The 20,207-nt window shown below is 38.2% G+C and overlaps 1 protein-coding gene across 1 annotated transcript in view; it reads right to left on the bottom strand.

The window, feature by feature from the left end:
* Positions 1-20,207, bottom strand: part of PCSK2 (proprotein convertase subtilisin/kexin type 2) — a 105,075-nt gene that overhangs the window by 4,522 nt on the left and 80,346 nt on the right. The window contains exons 9-11 of the mRNA XM_087919281.1: positions 8,144-8,359; positions 3,604-3,704; positions 26-253 (exon numbers count right to left, since the gene is read on the bottom strand). Coding sequence (XP_087775407.1) covers positions 26-253; positions 3,604-3,704; positions 8,144-8,359 — 545 coding nt within the window. The remainder of the gene's footprint in view (positions 1-25; positions 254-3,603; positions 3,705-8,143; positions 8,360-20,207) is intronic.

Genomic DNA, 20,207 nt, shown 5'->3' with positions numbered 1-20,207 from the left:
GACACTTATGTTTATTGTTACTTACTGAGGTTCTTGGACTGATCCACCCACACAGTGAAATCTCTCCGGAACAGTCTTCCAGTCTTTAGCCATTGTAACCATTGCCCCAGCATCTAGGACCCCATAGCCAAACAAGTGGTTGAATTCAAGTCCAACTCCATTTCTTCTCCACTTGTGAACTTCATCGTGAAGCTGGTTCCTTTTGGATGTGAGCACAATCAAATGTTGCAAGTCCCGCCAGGTCAGATCCACACTGCCAGAAAGCAAAATAGAGAGATCTGGCATCTTTAGAAAATGTACTTTGGCAAAGACTCAAACAGTTACTATGTGTACATAAGCAAGACTTAAAAATAGCAAGGATTCATTCTTAAGGCTCAAAGAATCATCAAAGGGAGAGAGCAAACTCTTCCACTCATGAAATTTCTTGCCCTTCATTTTAAGATGTGCAGAATGTGAAAACTAGGTTAAAAAAAAAACTGTTGCATGCAATATCTCTCTTCTACTACTATTACCACCATCACTATCCACATCATACCACCCTTCCCCTTTGATTTGCTTTTTGTTTAATAGTTTAACCTGGGAACAGTCACCTTTTAAGAGCTTCTGTTAACAAAGATTAATTTTGGACTTTCTTAGAACTGTGTTTTTCAAAGGCAGATCAACATTATGATCAACCCTATCTTGGCAAAACCAAATTATCTGAAAATTGCATTCAAATATATTTGAATGTTTAGAGCAGGGCTGTCAAATTTGCGGGCCATGGACCGGATGCATCATGCATTGGCCATGCCTATGCCCAGTTTAGTGAAGGGGGGAAAAGTCATGACACATCATGTGATGATGCTGTGACGACATGAGCTTGACACCCCTGGTTTAGAGGATTATTTCATCCATGTATCTTACCCTCACTCTCTTGAAAGCTCTAACAATGTCTTATGGCAAGCACATTCTGATTTAACAATCAAGGATAAAGTACTCTGCAATAAAGACAATACACTTTTTAAAATACATGGATCTGTGGATAAATAATAGCAGTACTACTGTATCGAAGCATGTGCTTCTGCCTGGGATGGGAGGGGGGAGAAAATTCAGAAAATGAGTGTGATGTCATTATTGAAGTCCCACCCCTTTTTGTATATGTTATATCAATGCATGACAGATCTTGGTTTGTGACATAATCTTGCAGATTTTGACACAAACCCCTGCAGATGACAATGAAGAGGAACTAGAAGTTTTAGAAAGACATAGACAGAGACATATAGTGTAGATAGACACAGGATAGAAGACGATACAAGGTAGATTAGATAGATAGGTAGACAGATAGATAGATAGATGTTAGATAGATAACAGATTTACAGATTAACAGAGTTGGAAGGGACCTTGTAGGTCTTCTAGTCCAATCTCCGCCCAAGCAGGAGACCCTACACCATTTCTGACAAATGGCAGTTCAGTCTCTTCATGAAAGCTTCCAGTGGTGAAGCTCCTGAACTTCTGAAGGCAAGCTATTCCATTGGTTGATTGGTCTTGCTATCAGAAAATTTCTTCTTATTTCTAGGTTGAGTCTCTCTTTGATCAGTTTCCACCCATTATTCCTTGTCTGGCCTTTGGGTACCTTGGAAAATACCTTGGCCACTCCTCTCTGTGGCAGCCCCTCAAATTTTGGAAGACTGCTATCATGTCTCCCCTGGTCCTTCTCTTCACTAGACTAGCCATGCCCAGTTCCTGTAACCATTCTTCATATGCCTTAGTCTCCAGTTCCTAATCATCCTGGTTGCTCTTCTCTGTACTTTTTCTAGAGTCTCAACATCTTTTTATAGTGTGGGGACCAAAACTGGATGCAGTATTCTAAGTGTGGTCTTACTAAGGCTTTATAGAGTAGTACTAGTACCTCACTTGATCTTGATTGTATCCCTCTGTTAATGCAACTTAGGATTGCATTGGCTTTTTTGGTTGCCGCTGCACACTCATATTTAATTGGTTGTCCACCAAGATTCTAAGATCCCTTTTACATTTATTGCTATTAAGCCAGTAATTCAACCCAGTCTATATGTGTACTTTTGGGTTTTCTTGCCTAAGTGTAAGACTTTTCTCTACATTGAATTTCATTTTGTTAGATAGGGTCCAGTGTTCAAGTCTGTCAAGATCCATCTAGATCTTGAGCCTATCATCTAGGGTGTTGGCTATTCCTGCCAGTATCATCTGCAAATTTGGTAAGTTCCCCAGGGGTGGGCTTCAAATAATTTAACAACTGGTTCTCTGCCCAGTTGCTGGGTGGGTGTGGCCTAGTCAGCCCCCTGTACCACCTTGGGAATGAAAAAGGGCCTTGCCCTGTTTTCAACCTAGTAGGCCTCCCTGCCCCACCCTGGGAATAAAAACTGGTTGCAGGAGGCCCATTTTCACTCTCCCCGGGATCTGGAGGCTTTCCTCAAATCTCCAGGAGTTCCATTTTCACCCTCCCCAAGCCTCTACACAGGCCCTTCACTTACCTGCGATCCAAAATGGGCCACGTGGGGACTCCTGGGAGGGGTGGGGTGCATGGGACCAACCAGTCATTGGAACTAATGGTTCACCGAACCAGATGTAAAATTAACATCTGGTTCAGCTGAACCGGTGCGAACCAGCTGAAGCCCACCACTGAAGTTCCCCTTCTATTCTAAGTTCTTTATGAAGATATTGAAGAATAGTGAGCCTAAGACGGATCCTTATGGTACTCTACTGCTTACTTCCCTCCATGTAGTTGTAGTACCATTAGGGACTATTTGTTGAATACAGTTGATCAGCCAGTGAGAGATCCATCTGATGGTGATGCCATCTATCCCACTTTTTTCTAGCTTGCCAAGAAGTAGGTTGTGGTCTACTTTGTTGAATGCAAGTCTAAGTATATTATAGATATATAGTATAAGATGGATAGCTATATAGATATAGATATACTGTAGTAGATTTTGCTTGGATAAAACTATCTGAGAAATGTTCCGCCCTATTCTTAGAATCCTTTGGCAGCTGATTTTCAGATCTCACCCAGAGGCACAGTTTTCTACATATTCAATAAGTGTGCTAGAAGACTATAGAAAGCAATATAGTATATAGTATATTAAGAAAATATGCACAACTAAAAGCAATCGATGGAAATAACTACGCCATGGTGGGATTGAATGGGAGGAGACATATCTTTAAGAGATCATGGTTTAAAAATGCATTAGAGAAATCAATGCCTCTTCAAGAATAAGTGCCATCTTCCGTGTCATTTCTCTAAAGTTAACCTAACTGCAATTAAGCCCTCTTGATGAGTATCGAGAATATGTGCAGGAGATAAAGAGGCAAAGATGGAGCCAATTGCACTGAAAGTGGTTTCAGATTCTTCTGTCAATACAGGAAGATCAAGTGATACAGAAACAACCTGCATGGCTTTAAATCCTTTTGAATTTTTTTTTTTTAATATCCTTTTCCTCCTTGCACGTTTTCTGAAAAACATAAAACTGGCTTCCATGTACAGCCTGCTTTAGAGAGCAATTGATGTTCAGTTCATGGAGGCTTAAAATTGGATTCCAAGCCATTGAGTGATTTGCATTTATAACAAAAGAATTGATGACTGCTTTCACCTACTTTGCTTCCAGGGCCAGAGCAAACACTCCCGCAGCCTCTGGGGCAGCTGCAGATGTTCCTGAGTGGCGTAATGTACAGTTGCCATATAGATCTGTTGTAGCCTGCAACAAAGTACAACAAACTTAATTAGATAAATGATACTCGAGTCTTCAAGGTGTATAAAGAAATAAAAATATATGTTAAACAAAATAATCACTTCTTCCTAAGGAGGGTTCATGTTCTTTTGTGTTCTTGCTGGTAGTTTCTTGCTTGTGGAATGTAAGCATTGCTTCTTGCCTTCTCTAGCTTCTTGTCTCTATGCCATCCTCCAAGACTGTCTGGTCACTGTCAGTTCCTGCTCCAGGGTTTCTTAACTTTGGCATCTTTTAGATGTATGGACTTCAACTCCCAGAATTCTCCAGCCAGCATGGAAATTCTGAGAAGTCCACATATTGCAAAGCTGCCAAGGTTGAGCAACATTACTCTAAAGCAAGGATGTCCAACTTGGTAACTTTAAGACTTGTGAACTTCAACTCCCAGAATTTCATGTTGGCTAGAGGATTCTGGAATTTGAAGTCCATAACTTTTAAAGTTGCTCAGTTTGGATACCCCTGCTCTAGAACATATTTTAGGAGACAGGAAACCCTTAGTCTAGAGCATATTTTAGGATAAATCTGGATAAAGGAGATCAGTCATATATCATGTTTCCCAACTTGCTTTTAATGGCAAATTCCTGTGAATGAGTTCCATTCATGGGAATTATGGATAAAATTCACGGCATTGTAACAACAAGGATTTTTTAAAAATAAAGTTTTATTGAGTTTTAACAAAACAAATAAAACATCTTAACTGAGTACAGCATGGTTCCGGGTTATAACATTTCCATACAGACACAATTTCATATGCATATTCTTCTTATATATTCAACTTCATATCTTATCATTCTTCCTTTACTTCTCTTAGTTTTCTTTTACAGTTATCTCATTTTCTTCTTATTCAATTGTATTTCTTTTGCCTAAATTTCTATATCTTTTTATTCATTATACTTATACTTTCGTCTGTCTTGTTTACAATTTCATATATTCTCTTCTAATATTCTTAAAAAGCAAAATTCCCCCTATGATTGCCAATCGGAGTACAACACCTTTAAGACTTATAGTTATTATCATGTGAAATCTCATTAAACATTAAATTTGTGTATTCTAAAATTATAACATTCAAATTTCTAATATCTATTTTATATCATATAAATTTCATCATTCAGACTCTGCTTGGTACTTCCCCTTGAAAATGTAACAAGAAATTTTTTTAAAAAAGTAGCAAAAACAATATATATGTGTGTGTGTGTATATGTGTGTGTGTGTGTATTTATATATATATAAACATTAGTAAGCAAAATAGTTATTCAAATTCATTCTAGTACTGGTATGACCCTTGTAAATCTTTCACATTTCTTTTTAATATTTATCAATTTTTGAGAACAATTGAAATGTTTCCCTCCCTTCTTCATTATTACATTAATTGTTAATAAGCATACCATTGGATAGTCATACAGTTTTATCTTATAAATTATTTACTATTAATAAGCAGAATAATTGTTCAAATTCATTCGAGTAACTGGTATAAATTTCCTTATAGATTTTTCACATTTCTTTTCAATATTTTATCAATCTTTAGAAACAATTGTTTCTCTCCCTTCTTTATTATTGCATTAATTATAAATAAACATACCATTACATAACAATACAGTTTTATCTCATAGGTTATTTACTTATTTCATTTCTAACTCATTACAATATTCTACTGTCACAACACTATCTTTTGTACCTTTGCAGAATCCTCACTTTTAACTTAATTTCGCCATTATCTCTGTGTTTTCTAGCTGAGCAAATATCTTTAATCCTAGTACATTTCCCTTTTTTCTTTATTTCCTGTTTTTGTCCCTCATAAGTTCTTTCCCTTTCTATCTTCCCCCCCTTTTTCTCATCCCCTTTTTTTATATCCTTCTCTCTCTAATTTTCCCTTCTGTAGTTTTCTTTTCTGCTTCTCCTTGCTATTATACTTCTTTTTCAGACTATTTTTCTTTTTGGCTGTTCCCTTTGATCTCAAATTTTTAACTCCTTTCCCCCCTTTTTACCACACTTTGTATTATTTGATCATTGAAAATGGCTTCTTCTTTGTCCCACCCTTCTTCTTGCTCTTGAAGCTTTTCCTTTTGCTTTTCATAGTTCAGGATCTCCATTTCAAAAAATTCAAATACGAAGCCAAAGGATCTTCCTCCCCTTTCTGCATCTTCTTTCTGTTTTTTAAGACTCATCTTCAATTCCTCCAGGAGTGATGACATTTTGAACACTTTTGAATAACCACCCAATTGACTTTAAGTAAAAAAAGAAAAGGAAAATAAAAAAAACCAATGCCAAAAACTTTTTTTTAAATTGCCAAATGATCCCGGACTGTTCCTTCTTGTTTCTTTCTTTTACTTTTCCTTTCCATGGGTTACTGTATCTTTTAATAAAATTTCAGTTACACTGTATCCTCAGGAGCCTTTACAAAGTTTCACTGTTAATCCTTTTTGTTTTTCCAGGTTGCACTGCATTTTTTTTATTGTTCCAAGTTCTACCTTTTTGCCTCCACTCTTCTCCTTTTGGGGGCTTTAAAATGACCCCAAAAAATTCTTTATTCTCCTTTTGACACTTAGATTTCAGCTAAAAGTTGCCTATTAGTGTCAAAATGAATTAACATAAATTTCTTTCCATACCATTTGTAATTGTCAATATAAAGGTAAAGGGATTTTTAACCTCCTTTTCTCTCTCCTTCGCCACTTAACAATCTTCTTCCGGAAGTATCCCTCTAAGTACTTTTAAATTTGGGGTACCTTGCTTAGATGTTCTCTGTGTTTAGCCAGTCTGTCTTGCTTTCCTCTTTGTCTTCCTTCTGCACAATCTTATCCAGTCAGGTTATTCTTTGAGGTGGCTATTTCTGACCACCGCTACACCTGCCTTCAGGAAAGGGAGTTTAGACCAGCCAAGGAGGAGAGATGCAGCTCCCCTCCACTTGGCTAGCAATCTCTCCCTTCTTCACCACATCTACGGGGTGGTTTCAGCCCCAAATCCAAAGGATCGGGGTGCTCCAGTGGCGAGCATGGATCGAAACCGCGCACAATCACGGATTCCAGTCCATTGCTGAAGAAACCCAAACCGGAAGACTCAAGGATTTTTAAATGTGGATTAGTACTGGATACTTTTCTCAGGGTTGGGTTAGGGTTGGAGCAGGGCTGAATTTTTGTGGTGGTAGAGGACACAAATAAACTACTCAGGAATAGGTGATCCTCATATTGTTCATCATATGGCTTATTTGTTTGTTTTGATTATATAGTCACTACAGGGTTATATATTATGTATCTTTTGGGGCTAGTTTCTTAGGGTAAACCAATCTTGTGATAATCATGAAATCAACAATATTGTTTCTATATCCTTATCAGCCAAGCGAACCTTGGCATTGTCTGTTTGATATAGAATTGAAGACTGACTTCTATGAAGACTTTTTCTTCCATAGTGCCCTCCTCCCCAACAACATCATACAACTATTAGATTGTGCAGCATTTCAGATCTGATAGCAAGATGTTGGTGCATGCAGAAGGAGGGTCTGTGTGCAAATCCTTAAACTAAATGTGAAGCTGGATAATTCAGTGAGGAGGGCATCTGTTTGCAATTCCTTAAAGTGCCTTTTCCTGAGACAGTGAGCAACTATTCCCATGCGTTACAGCCAGATGGCTTCCAAATTTACAATTAAAGGCTTTTAAATATTTTAGCAAGTATATAATTAACATTTTACTGTGTACATTTTCAATTTCCACATCTACTTTTGCTTAATTTTAAAACTTAACTATCCTACTAAATATACTTGCATACAGGCCAGTGGTGGGATTCAATTTTTTTTACTACCAGTTCTATGGGTATGGCTTGGTGGGTGTGGCAGGGGAAGGATACTATAAACTCTGCAGTCAGAGGTGGTATTTGCCAGTTCTCCAAACTACTCAAAATTTCTGCTACCAGTTCTCCAGAACTGGTCAGAACCTGCTGAATACCACCTCTGATGCAGACTGACATTAATTATTATCTGATACCAACTTCATGCATTTTCACAAGCAGATTCAAGTACAAAAAAATTACATGTTCTTGAAAACCATTTTTCAAAGCATTATTAAAGTTATAATTCCTCAGTTTATAACTAAAATGTCACCAAACATCTGTTGAGTAGAGAAATGATGTTTGGCTTGTTAGATTTTCATAAAGAATTGACCTTTCCATGTTTGTCTTCTCACTAAATAATGAGACTCTCCAAAAGTAAATCTCTTTTCAATCAATCGCCTCAGTTTTTTCCATATTCATTTCAGCAATAAAATAGTATTTTTCTCATCTAGTGTTGTATATTGTTTCCCCAAGTTTCCAAAAATTATTGAGTGGATATTAGAGATGCCATTATTCAGTGAATCAGCTGAATGAAGATAGATTAATAAAATATATAAAAGAAAAAAACAAGAAATAATTGTTCAACCTACCACACCGGCTTCAGGATTTCTCTTTCTCCCATTGCTAAAAGTAGAAGCTAAAGTTGAGGAACAACTTTCATCATACAAAGCTGTCCGACCATCATTAATAGCTGAATTGATGGAGATAGTCCACATGCTTGATGCGTAGCCATCACAGTTACAGTCGTCATAACTTCCTCCATCTCCAGAGGCCCAGACATAGATACTTCCCTTGCCACCACGGCCCTGCAGAACAGGTAAATCTAGGCAATCAGTTTTAGACATTATATGTCAAAAAGATTTTTTAAACAGTAAAGATATCAATGTGGGAAAAAGTAGTTTCATGTGGAAACCTCTGGTTTCTTGAGATAACATTGCAGAAGCCACAGGAGCATTATCCCACCATGCCACCCCATTCCCTGGTATGGACATCAGATCTGAGGCTCTTGATTTTTGAAATTATGAAATTGTGAGTGTGAAAGTTCTATCAAAAGTATTAGATGTGAAGGGGAGAATAAGATATAAAGGACCCCGAATGTCACCCTAGCTCTCCATTATACCTCCACAGAGTCCAGAGTGAGCAGGGCAGAGCAATTTAAATAATAAATGTCTCCCTTCCACCTTTAGTCCTTGAGTAACTAGGCAGACTTGTATGGGCAAATATATTAATAAATGGGTAGAAATGCTCTGCTTATGCATGCAGATAAAACACATTATTACTCAAAGTGATAAATTACTGAATTGTTTACATTTCTGTTTTAAAGATTTTTCTCAGCCAATTTCACAATCTGCTGTACTCCCATTTATCAATATACTTACTCAGCTGCTGAAAGATTTTTTTTCCAGCAGTGAACTAAGGCAGCCCAGGGAAATCAATGCAGGGAATAATAGGAACAGGACTTGCCCTTTATAACAATGGAAAGAAGTCCACTTAACTTCCCAGGTCACTTGATTCTCTAACAACTGCGGACAATTAAGATCTTATACTCTGACACATACTTGATACAAGTGGGAGCTTTCTTTCCAATCCAGGTGGCAGATCTGTGACATCCAATTTAGACCAGGACCACAGAAAGAAGGGCAAATAATTTAACTCTCTAAAGCTATTGAGATTCAATCTACTTCCTAGATGTACAGAGAGACAGACAGATTGTATTTTTCTATTTGAGCAATCAGATAACCTTCAGCATCATTCTCCTTTTCCTGAGGAACCTAATTGAGTGTGGGTGGGGATGTAGGGGACAGTTGGAACACTAATAATTCAATCTCAGAAGCTAGTCTACAACTTACATAGATTTGTGGTACAGCTACATCTCTGTGCTATCACTGAATGGAAAAAAAGATCTATGGCCTTTCACAATGAGTCTCACTAAACACAAACAATTACTGCTATTTAAAGTTCCATAGCATTATGCTGTTATTGTTCAACCATTCAGCAATCTGACTACAAGTAGTCCTGGACTTACGACCACAATGGAGCCCAAAATTTCCATTGCTAAGCAAGGCAGTTAAGTGGGTTTTGCCCCATTTTATGACTTTTTTGACACAGTTGTTAAGCAAATCACTGGAGTTAAGGGAATCATGTGGTAGTTAAACAAATCTGGCTTGCCTCATCGATTTTGCTTGTCGGGAGCCAGCTGAGAAGGTTACAAGTGGTGATTGTATGTCCCCAGGACAATGCAACTCTCATAAATACATGCCAGTTAACAACTGCCTGAATTTTGATCATGTGACCCTGAGGATACTGGAATGGTCAGAAGTTTGAAAAATGGTCATGTCACTTTTTATTACGCTGCTGTAACTTTGAACACCCATTAAACAAATGGTTGCAAGTCAAGGACTTCCTGTAGGAACACTTCTTGAAATGGATGGAAACTAATCAAGGATGGAAACAAAATCAAGGAGAGAACCAACCTAGAATTAAGGAGAAATTTCCTGAAGTTTACAACAATTAATAAGTGGAACGACTTTCCTCCAGAAATTGTGAATGCTTCAACGCTGGAAGTTTTTAAGAAGAGATTGGATAACCATTTGTCTGAAATGGTATAGGGTTTCCTGCCTAAGCAGGGGGTTAGATTAGAAGATCTCCACCATCTCTTCCAACTCTGTTATTCTATTCTATTCTATTCTATTCTATTCTATTCTATTCTATTCTATTCTATTCTATTCTATTCTATTCTATTATTAAATAGTATGGCTCATTCTAATTTTGCTCCTCTGGTTTATTGTAAGGTTAAAATGCAGGACTGGTGGAATACATTAATTTTCAATGAAGAAAATTAAGCAGTGGCAGACATAAACCGTAGCCAGTGGATTAGTGACAGTCTTTCAATGTTTTGCTTCATTGCATGATCTTCTAGTTGAGACCCCATACAGTGGGAAAGTTGTGTTTTCCTTATTCATAGATAAAACAGGGGTGGCAGAACAGATTTTTAAAATATTAGAACAAAGGAGAAGGAGGAGGGTTGCCCAATCTTTCTTCCTGTCACCTTTAATAGTCAACCAGGCTTTGCCAAAGAATAAATAAATCATAAATTCTTATATATATTTGACAGTGTAATCTGGTTTGTTCCCTCTCCTCTCCTCTCTGGCAAACTGTACTGCCAACTTAACTCAATATTTGTACCATTTTAATATTATGGTCAAGCCACCAGATCGAAAATATCAATTTCAGGAAATAGTTCTGATCTTCTTATATGTTAAAGGGAATCTGATAGGTACATCTAGTTGGTAAAAGAATCTGAGGAAAAGTGTCACCAGATAGCTAGTTTTGTAATCTTCTATATAGAGCAACTCTAGTAGCTTCAAGTAACATAAAAATATTAAGAGGCCCCAAGAAATGGGCTTTCCAAACAACATTAGGCAAATATGCCCAACTCTTCCCTTTTGCATTGGTAGTTTCCAGGCCTTAATAAAGCATAGCAGATGCAACAAAAGTTAGAATGTTAGAATGATGAACTATTCCTGAGTCAATCTTTTTATTGGTCAAAGCAATAAAATATGTTTCAGTTATTCATTGTGTCTTCTTTGGAATCTCTTTTGTTCCAAAGTCAGGAGCAAGCTTTTAGGACCATCAACTTTTTGGCCATGCTTTTCTTGAAGTCAGGAGGAAAACCATTACTCTTCTCCCTTTCAAATCCCTTTCTGTCTCCTTTTTCACCTCTTTTCACCTCCCATTTCCTCAGACTGCATTACTTGCATTTGGCAATATTTTTTACCTCAGATGGAAATTGCTGTAAAAGGAGGGGGGAGGAAACCACCTTCTCTCTCTCTCTCTCTCTCTCTCTCTCTCTCCCCCTCTCTCTCTCAGTAGCTGAAGTCATTTAAACAATTTTAGAGTTATCCAGCACTGATATCTCTGCCTCAGCATGCCATTTTTTCATGACCCTAGATGACCCCAGCAGAGAATCAACTTGAGTCAATTTTGTGTGACTGTCAAGCAGGCAGAAACCTGTCAGAATAATTTACTGTGCTGGGTACACAAGTGACCAGGCTCAAATGATCATACTTAGGACACATTATGCAAAGACTTAATTGTCTGAAGGAGTCTATAATGCTGGGAAATGTGGGAGGAAAGGGAACAAGAAAACAACCAGCAGCCAATTGGATGGAAACTATTAAAGCAGCAATGGGTATAACGCTGGAAGATCTGAAGGAACGGGTTGGGAAAAGATTAGCAACCACATAGATACAAATGTTCTCCATGATGAACTGTCCCTAGCCTTTCTGTTCAGGTCTTCCAACTGTGCACTCATTGCTACCGTAACTGAGTCCCTCCACCTTGCTACTTGTGCCCTTCTTCTCTTTCCTTTCACTTTTTCCCAGCATTAGAACTTTTTCCAGAGAAGTACATCTTCAGATGGTGTGACTGAAGTAGGATAATGTGAGCCTGGTCATTTGCGCTTGTAATGACTATTCTGGGTTGATTTGTCTGTTGAATCATGTCTTCATTTATTTGTTTTTTTGCGGTCCATGGTATTTTGAGAAATCTTCTCCAACAGCAAAGTTTAAAACCAAACTTTTCCTAACCTGCTTCTTTAAAGTCCAATTTGTGCTTCCATAGATTGTTACAGGAAATACCATGGCTTTCACAATATCATCCTGATATCCGAATATTTTTTTCCCAAGCTTTCACAATTGTTCTATCAAGTTTTGTTGTCAGTGTTGATCAATATAATTATTAGTCAGAAATACATGAAGGTGAAATCTGAGTGGAAGATTGCAGTATATTTAATATAATCTATTGGCATGGACTGAATCAAGGAGGATGATGTCGGATCAATACCTCTGGATCACACACACACAAATCTGAGTTGCATTTGATAAACACAGTACAGAGCTAGATAATAAACCAATCACAAATCCTAATAAACAAGACAACTGAGATATAAAGAAATTGTAATTAAATAAATGAAGAAAGAAGCACTTGATTTGGAAAATAACTTATATGTACTACATCTGATCTGAAAACATCTGGATGGCCATCAGATGGCAGCAAAGAGATACAGAAAAATAACTGGTTCTTGTAACATAAACAACAAAGAGCACAGTCCCATTATGACATCTTAAAAATAAGTCCCACTGAAGGATTTCTTAACCATAATATCTTCTGTCTCTACCTTCCATTAATTTTTCTACTGCAAGAATTAGAAATAAAAATCAAGTTACTTTGAACACTTTCAACAAAAGAAAAGAAATAAAGTAATGATTCCCATTTTAAAAATGACCATGCTTTTCCTTTCACCAGAAAATCCAATTACAGTGCCATGATTAAATTATAAATTCTTAATGCTTCTCTTTAGGTAATCATTTCTACCTTTGCAGAATCTGTGTCCCTTAGGCAGTGCTAAGTTATTGAAGCAATATAATGTTCCTTCAGCACTAGCCCCATATGAGTGGAGAAGGAGCAGATCACAGCTACAATAAATGAACCGAGACTCTGAAGGTCTTCCTTTAAATTGGACTGGCCAAGGGCAGGGGGAAGATAGCTACCAGCTTAGTTAACTATTTTTAGAAGGACAAATAGAAACAGGAAACAAGCAGTAATGAAGCCAGACATATAAATGAAGACACAAGAGAAGCCAGTGTGCCAATTTTTGTTAAACAGCTCATTGTTAAACTGCTCATAAACAGCAAGACTTTTTAAAAGAGGATTGCCAGTGCAATCTTCATTATTTCTTCTCTAAAGCCCATGGAATTTTCTCCTCTTCGTGAACTTTAGCCTCATTAAATCAATTTTTCTTAACCTGGTGCATTCTAAAAGGGCTGGATTAGAACTCCTAGAATTTTTAGCCAATATGACAATCTGATCACATGATGAATATATAAGTTAAATAAGTGTTTGCATATATTTAAAAAAAATGTTAAAATGAATGAAGGGCTATCTGTCACATGTGGAATATCCTCTTGCTAGTTCTCAAGCTTGGTAGAAGCATCTGTGTTTAGTTTATTACGATGAAAGGAGAATGAAGGATTTCATTGTGGTTACATCTTAATAGTGAAAGAAGGAATAGATAAGTTTTGATTAGGAGACTTCCTGTGACCTGAGAAGGCAAGAAGTGGGATTGGTTCAGCCTTATGCTTCACTCTAGCCTAGCCAGGCAGAAGAGGCAAGGTAGGTGTGATTGGAAAAACATTAGACAACAGGATATTGATTTTTCTACATGAAGACGAAGAAACAGTAGGCAACGTGTAAATAATGTTAAACCCATGCCTCTTGAACCCTCCAACAAAAAAAAATGTACAAAACCAGAGCAAAGTATGAGGGATGGATAAACCTGCTGCTCTAGCCATCTGTCAAAAGTTGCCTCTTTCCCAGCTCCAGCTCCATATTAAGGAGAGCAATAGGTGGATTTAGTTCCCCCATTGGTTGGTAGAGTCTGAGAGGCAGCCAAAGTTGGGGGAATCCAACAATACATTTCCTTAACTTATCCTGCATGGAAACTGTAAGGATCGTACCATTCCTGGTAAGATAGGGATCAGCAACAAGAGTAATGCTAAATGTAGCATCTTTTCTAACACCTTAAGGATGGAAGAAAAACACTTTAACCTGACTACGAAGAAAAACCTGTGGTATCCCTAACAGGATACCATAAACTGAGCTGTAAAATTAGGGGTAGCCACTAGTTTTTATTTATTTATTTATTTTATTTTATTTGGTTTGTCAATTGCTTACAAGATAATAGGTATAAGTAAAAACATAGTTATGAATGCATGGATACATATAAGAAAAATAAAAGAAACAATAGGACAGGGGTGGTAGGCATGTTAGTGAGCTTATGCTCACCCCCTACAGACCTCTTAGGAAGCGGGTGAGGTCTAAGGTTAAAGTTTTGGGGGTTTGGGGAAGAAACCACAGAGTCAGGTAGAGTATTCCAGACATTGACCACTCTGTTGCTGAAGTCGTATTTCCTGCAGTCAAGTTTGGTGCGGTTAACTTTGAGTTTGTATCTATTGTTTTCTCTAATGTTGTTATGGTTGAAGCTGAAGTATTCATTGACAGGTAGGACATTGCAATGTTTGATTTTATATACTATTCTTAGATCGGACCGAAGGCGGTGTAGTTCTATATTTTCTAGGTCTAGAATTTCGAGTCTGGTGGCATAAGGTATTCTGCAATGATTGGACGAGTGGAGAACTCTTCTTGTGAAATATTTCTGGACTTTCTCAACTGTGTTAATATCAGATATGTAATGCGGGTTCCAGACTGATGAGCTGTATTCGAGTATTGGTCTAGGCACTCGACTAGGCAGCAAAGGATTAGAATGTTCTTTTTATAGCAGCCCAGATATAGTAGCTGTAGGAATTGCAAAAGCATGATATGGTTGTTTCTCCAATAAGGCTGCCAGGGGCCAATTTACTGTAGTCTCAGTTCAGTACTAAATACTAAATTCAGCATTCATTTTCCCTGGTAGGTTTTCTAGCTTTTTAAATGCTCTTTATTGCTCCTGCTAGGAGACATTTTTGTTTTCTGAGCAGGAGGCTTCCCACCAAAATAACAAACTTAAGCATTGGCTAATATTTGCTATGGGGTTAATTAGTGTTCAAGCAAATTCTTAGAAATAGTTATAATGCTGGAAGATAGCACTTTGCTTGTCATTTTATTTATTTTTTATTTAAAAGAAAATGAAAATAAAGTAACAAAGGCAGTATCTGTGGGCAACTTGGTGTAGCTCACCATAAAAGAGGCTGGACAGAAAACAGAGAATTTTCTTCCTGATATCCAGGGACCTTACCTTAAAAAGAACTTAAAAGTAGCTATATTTTTCAGCTGCTACACTTTCCTTGTCATTTCTTTCTTTTAAAAGAAAACAATTTCAGCAACTTGTTATCAAGATACAGCAGCATTTCATGGACCCCAAAATCAAATAGGGAGAGCCAGGGCCAGCGGCCAGCAATTGCCCTCTCTTGTTTCACAGCAAAACAATTCTTTCACATCTGGATTGTTATATTTTCTGGAAAACTCTGAACCAAACAGCTGTGACTCTATTTGCAATGCATAAAACTCATGGAAAGGGGGAATTACCAAGCTGCTAATCCAAATTATTGTGTGGCAGGGAATTTACTGCAAGCAGCTGCTTTATGAATCATCTTAGCTGAATATGATGAAAAGCACTATGTTTCATATCATTTCCAATTATGTACATTCCACTTTAATTACCACTAAAATGAGGATCTCAGACTGGAGCAAGTGAATGTTGTTATGTCCCTTCTCCGATACTGAAAATAATTGCTTCCTGGTTGCCAGCACATTAAAATTCTTGACATGTCTTTCTTGCTTGGCTAATATTTCAGTTTTCCTCATTTATTCATGTGTAATCTCCTTGGAATATGATAATCAAAATCAAACCTTGGCAAGCAAAATGAGAGTCTCCATGTTTATTCATGTCAGAGTTTGATTAAAGATCCACGACATGGCTGTTGAATAAGTACTTTCCTATTCTGAAAGTATTCTTGGAGCTCCATCATGACTAGTTTCCAAATAAGGACTGTTTTTACATCAGGTATACAGATGTGCACTCCATTTTCAAGGATGCAGGTAGTTCTTGACTTACAACTGGTTGTTTAACAATTGTTCAAAGCTCCAAAAGGGTGTTTTAGGAGCCGTAAAACACTTCCGGCCATCATAAAACATTTTACTGCCTCTCCCTGGTCACGTGATTGTTCTTGGGTGTTTGGCAATTTATTTGCGCTTACAACCAAGTAGTTAAGTGCCCTTCAATCAGTTGCAATTTTCTCTGCTGACTTTCCAAGAAAGTCAACAAAGAAAGCTGCCAAGGAAGGTTGCAAGCTGCTGCCACCTGCTCAAAGATTTCCCGTCCCCATTTCATTTCTCTATCCCAGCACAGGAGTTCATCTCTCTTCCATGTGCAGAAGAGAACTTGGGTACTAGGCTGGAAAAACAGACTTCAAAATAAGGCAAAACTGCTTTATTTCTCTAGTCCATGAGTTCCCTTTTATGCATTGAGAGAACTCGTGGTCTGGGCTGGAGAAACGAAGTGGGGACTGCAAAGATTCCTGCTTCATTTCACCACCTAAGTACATGTGTTCCCTTCCATGCATGTGTTCCCTTTCCATCCATCCACTTAATGACTGCAACTGAGAGAGCTGGGATTTCAGTCGTTCAGTGAAGCAATCATATGTGCATCTTGCTTAATAACCGCTTTGCTCAATATTTGAGCAATTGTGATCATAAGTGAAGTACTACCTATAATGTAATGACCAGGAAGCAAGGCAGTTTAGGTTTATTGCATGCTAATGCTATGTACAAGAACCTGAACTACTAACAGTCAAAGCAAACTAGTGGTAGATAAGAGTCAGTGAAATTCAAAGTGGGCTGGTCTTAGATCTCTTATGGACACAAAAGGACTCAAGACTGATGATGCATTTAACCCCTTCCTTGTGCTCAGCCTGGTCATCTCCTTATCTGTTCTGTCATTGATCATGGAAGATTATTGAATGTCTTGCCCTCCAGTCTGTGTTACTCTACAAATAAGGTTTTGCTACTGCTAGGTGTTATGGAACAACGCAGCATATTTCTAATCTTAATTTAAAATCAAATATTGATAGGTATTTTGGAAACTATGTATCTAAATCTCATCATTGGTAATGCAAAATAAACCAGTGTAATATATCTAACTGAAAATCAACTAAGGAATCCATTATTGATCCATTTTACCTGTTATGGATGGTCTATTAGATAGGTCAAAATAGACCTGAAATAGTTACACTCTTTTCAATTATTACCTCATCAACCACATTCCTCCATCTTCATTTCTCCAATAGTTCCAAGTATGATTGAGCTGTAATTAGCAGAGTTATTAGCTTTTCAGATAAAGGATTATTTTCAAATAAAGTTAATCCACATGAGAGTATCTTGGAAGCTGGATTGATTGACCTACAAAGGCAGAGAATATCTCAAGAAATAGAAAGCAATGCTTCCTATGGTAGTTAATTGATGGAAGGTTTTGATTGTATCCACATGTTTGGTTTGGTTTAACTTTTGTTGTTATGGATATTTTCATCGATCTCAATTCTATTTGGTTATTTGCGGCTCAATTAATCATATGTGGGTTGGTAATCCTGTGGTATAAACTATGAAAGGTAAATCAAGTTGAATTTCAGATATCTGTTTTGGAACTAAGGATGTAAATAAGTGGAATTTTAATTACTTGATAATCCCCAAATAGAGAACCCCAATTATTGGTTGTGATTATTTTAGGTAAACTGCTTCCAAACCAGTCTGATACTTGAGCTGTTAAAAACCAGTGATTTACAATGGAGATTCACTGTAAATTTGCCATAAATTATGAAAAGGACCCTGGAGGAGAACATCACTGGCAACTTTGTGTATAATTTGAAATTGTCATTTGCATGTGAAAGATCTATACAAATGTTAAAATTTAGTAAAGATAGCAAAAGAGGGCAATATTAAAGGCATTCTGAGAAGCCAATGTACAAACAAGGAAGCAATATAGGACTGAATCTTGATTTCTACTACTTGATATAAAGCCCTGCAGGGTTAGGGCAATTTAAGATACATCGAATTGTTCATCCACTTAGACTGCCTAAAATAATTCAGGCTGACATTATTCCAGATTTCCAGCAACCATTTTTATTTTCTTTTGAACCATTACCAAAGCAAACTAGAGGAAGGGGATCTGATAATAATGAATATGAAATTGCATTGCTGCAAGACAGAATATATTTTGAAGGTCATGCTTCCAATCTATCATATTTTCCTTTCTTGCCATTTTCATATTGCCTAAGCTTTCAGCTAGAACATCTTAGCAGGGGGTGCTAATTATCTGGTTTTTTGGCAGAAACCATTGACTGTTTTCCAAAGAAAAGAAAAGGCTTGGATATTTCTCTGCATAATTCAAAGTCTGAAAATAGAACATAGCAAAGGAGAAAGAGAAACCAGAGAAAGTACACAGCTATCTTGCTTCTGGTGTTGCTTAAATATAAGCAATGTTTTGCCTTCTGCTCTTTTAGAGGCAGGTTCCCAAAAGTCCTAATCCCCAAATACCTTGCCAGTGGCATCTGGGAAGAGGGACAGTGACAAGTGTGGTATTATGTCAACATGCACATATTGTTATTTTGGCATTATCATCATTTCTTATGGAGAATGGACCAGAAATAATTAACAATGCTAGTCATATAACCTTGTGCTGATGCACAGAGGGAGAAATCCAGAGGACTCATATAGTTTCAGCTCAAGGCAAAGGATGAGGATTTATGATGAAGAGGCATAAAATTATTTTGCTCTTGAATCAGGATGGCATCTACATACTACTAAAACTCTTGGGTGATGACCTTTACTTGAGCGAAGAAATAGTGCAACACAGGGCAACCATTTTCCAACCATGATACCTGAAATGGGCTAATTTACAGAAAGTGTTTTCTAGACCCATGACTTCTGAGGAAATGAAAATTAGGAGTCATGGCTGCTGCTACACTGCTCTCATACATCTCATGTAACTGGTGCTGTGGTCATATGGTCTTCATTGTCAGTGTTCCATGGCAATTTACCAGGAAGTCTCACAATGTCTTACTCCTTCCCCGATCCAGGTGCAGCCATTTACCTGCCGATTGGTAAAGGATGTATCCCTGCACACCATTCCAAGCCTATTCCACTCCCTATGTACTAGTCCTACCTGTGCCACCCCTATGCATCTTCCCTGGTCTCCACTGCCTCCAAGTGCCTTTCAAACCCATGCAGCAACTCTTCCTCACACATTGTTCCTGACCCACACTGTCCACCTACATGCCTTTCCTAAATTGTGTGGTATGTCTTACATGCTCCCATGCAGCCTTCAGTCCTGCAGCACCCACTGTATGCCTAGCTTAGCTGTGCAGCATCTCATGCACATTCCCACCTACCATTCCCAACCTATGCCTCTCCCATGTGACTATTCCAATCCAAGCAACAGTTCTGGGCATTCCCCCCCCACGCCCTTCCTGACCCCTGTAATCCCCACTTGCATGCATTCCTAACCTACATGGTATCTCTTGTACCAAGTACCCTTCCAATTCATACCACTATCTGTGTGCCATTCCACACCAGTGTAGCAGCTCTCCTGTAACTCCATGCATTTTTCTTGACTCTCACTGCCTTTCCACCGGGGGTGGTGGTGGTGTCTGTACATACTTTACGTGGGAGTAAAGCTGCCTCGTGGACACCTTTCTTGGCCCATACAGCAACAGTCACACACACACACACCCCATGACTCTTCCTGACCTATGCTGCCCATCCATGCAGCCCCTCCAACCTATGCAGCATCTCTGTGCACACCCACATGCCCTTCCCAACCCATATGGCATCTCTCAAACATCCCATGTGACATTCCTGACTAACATCCCCTCCCTCTCTCCCCCATTTTCAGGCACTTATCCGCCTCCTGGCCTTGGACTTGCAACGTCCTGCTGGCTTCCCCATTGACTGTTTCTATACAAGCTTTGTACAATCAAACGTGGGGGGAGGGAAGGGAAGGAAGGGGAATGGAGAACGGGAGGGAGGGAGGAAGAGGAAGAGTGAGGGATATTTATCTTGCTCCCTGACACCTTCCCACAAGCTGGCAGTTGCACCCATTTC

This window comes from Pseudonaja textilis, chromosome 1 (assembly GCF_049901715.1).
Source record: "Pseudonaja textilis isolate UNSWEBS1 chromosome 1, rPseTex1.2, whole genome shotgun sequence".
Lineage (NCBI taxonomy): Eukaryota > Metazoa > Chordata > Lepidosauria > Squamata > Elapidae > Pseudonaja > Pseudonaja textilis.
The sequence above is the reverse complement of the archived record's forward strand: the minus strand, read 5'-3'. Positions and strand labels throughout refer to the sequence as shown.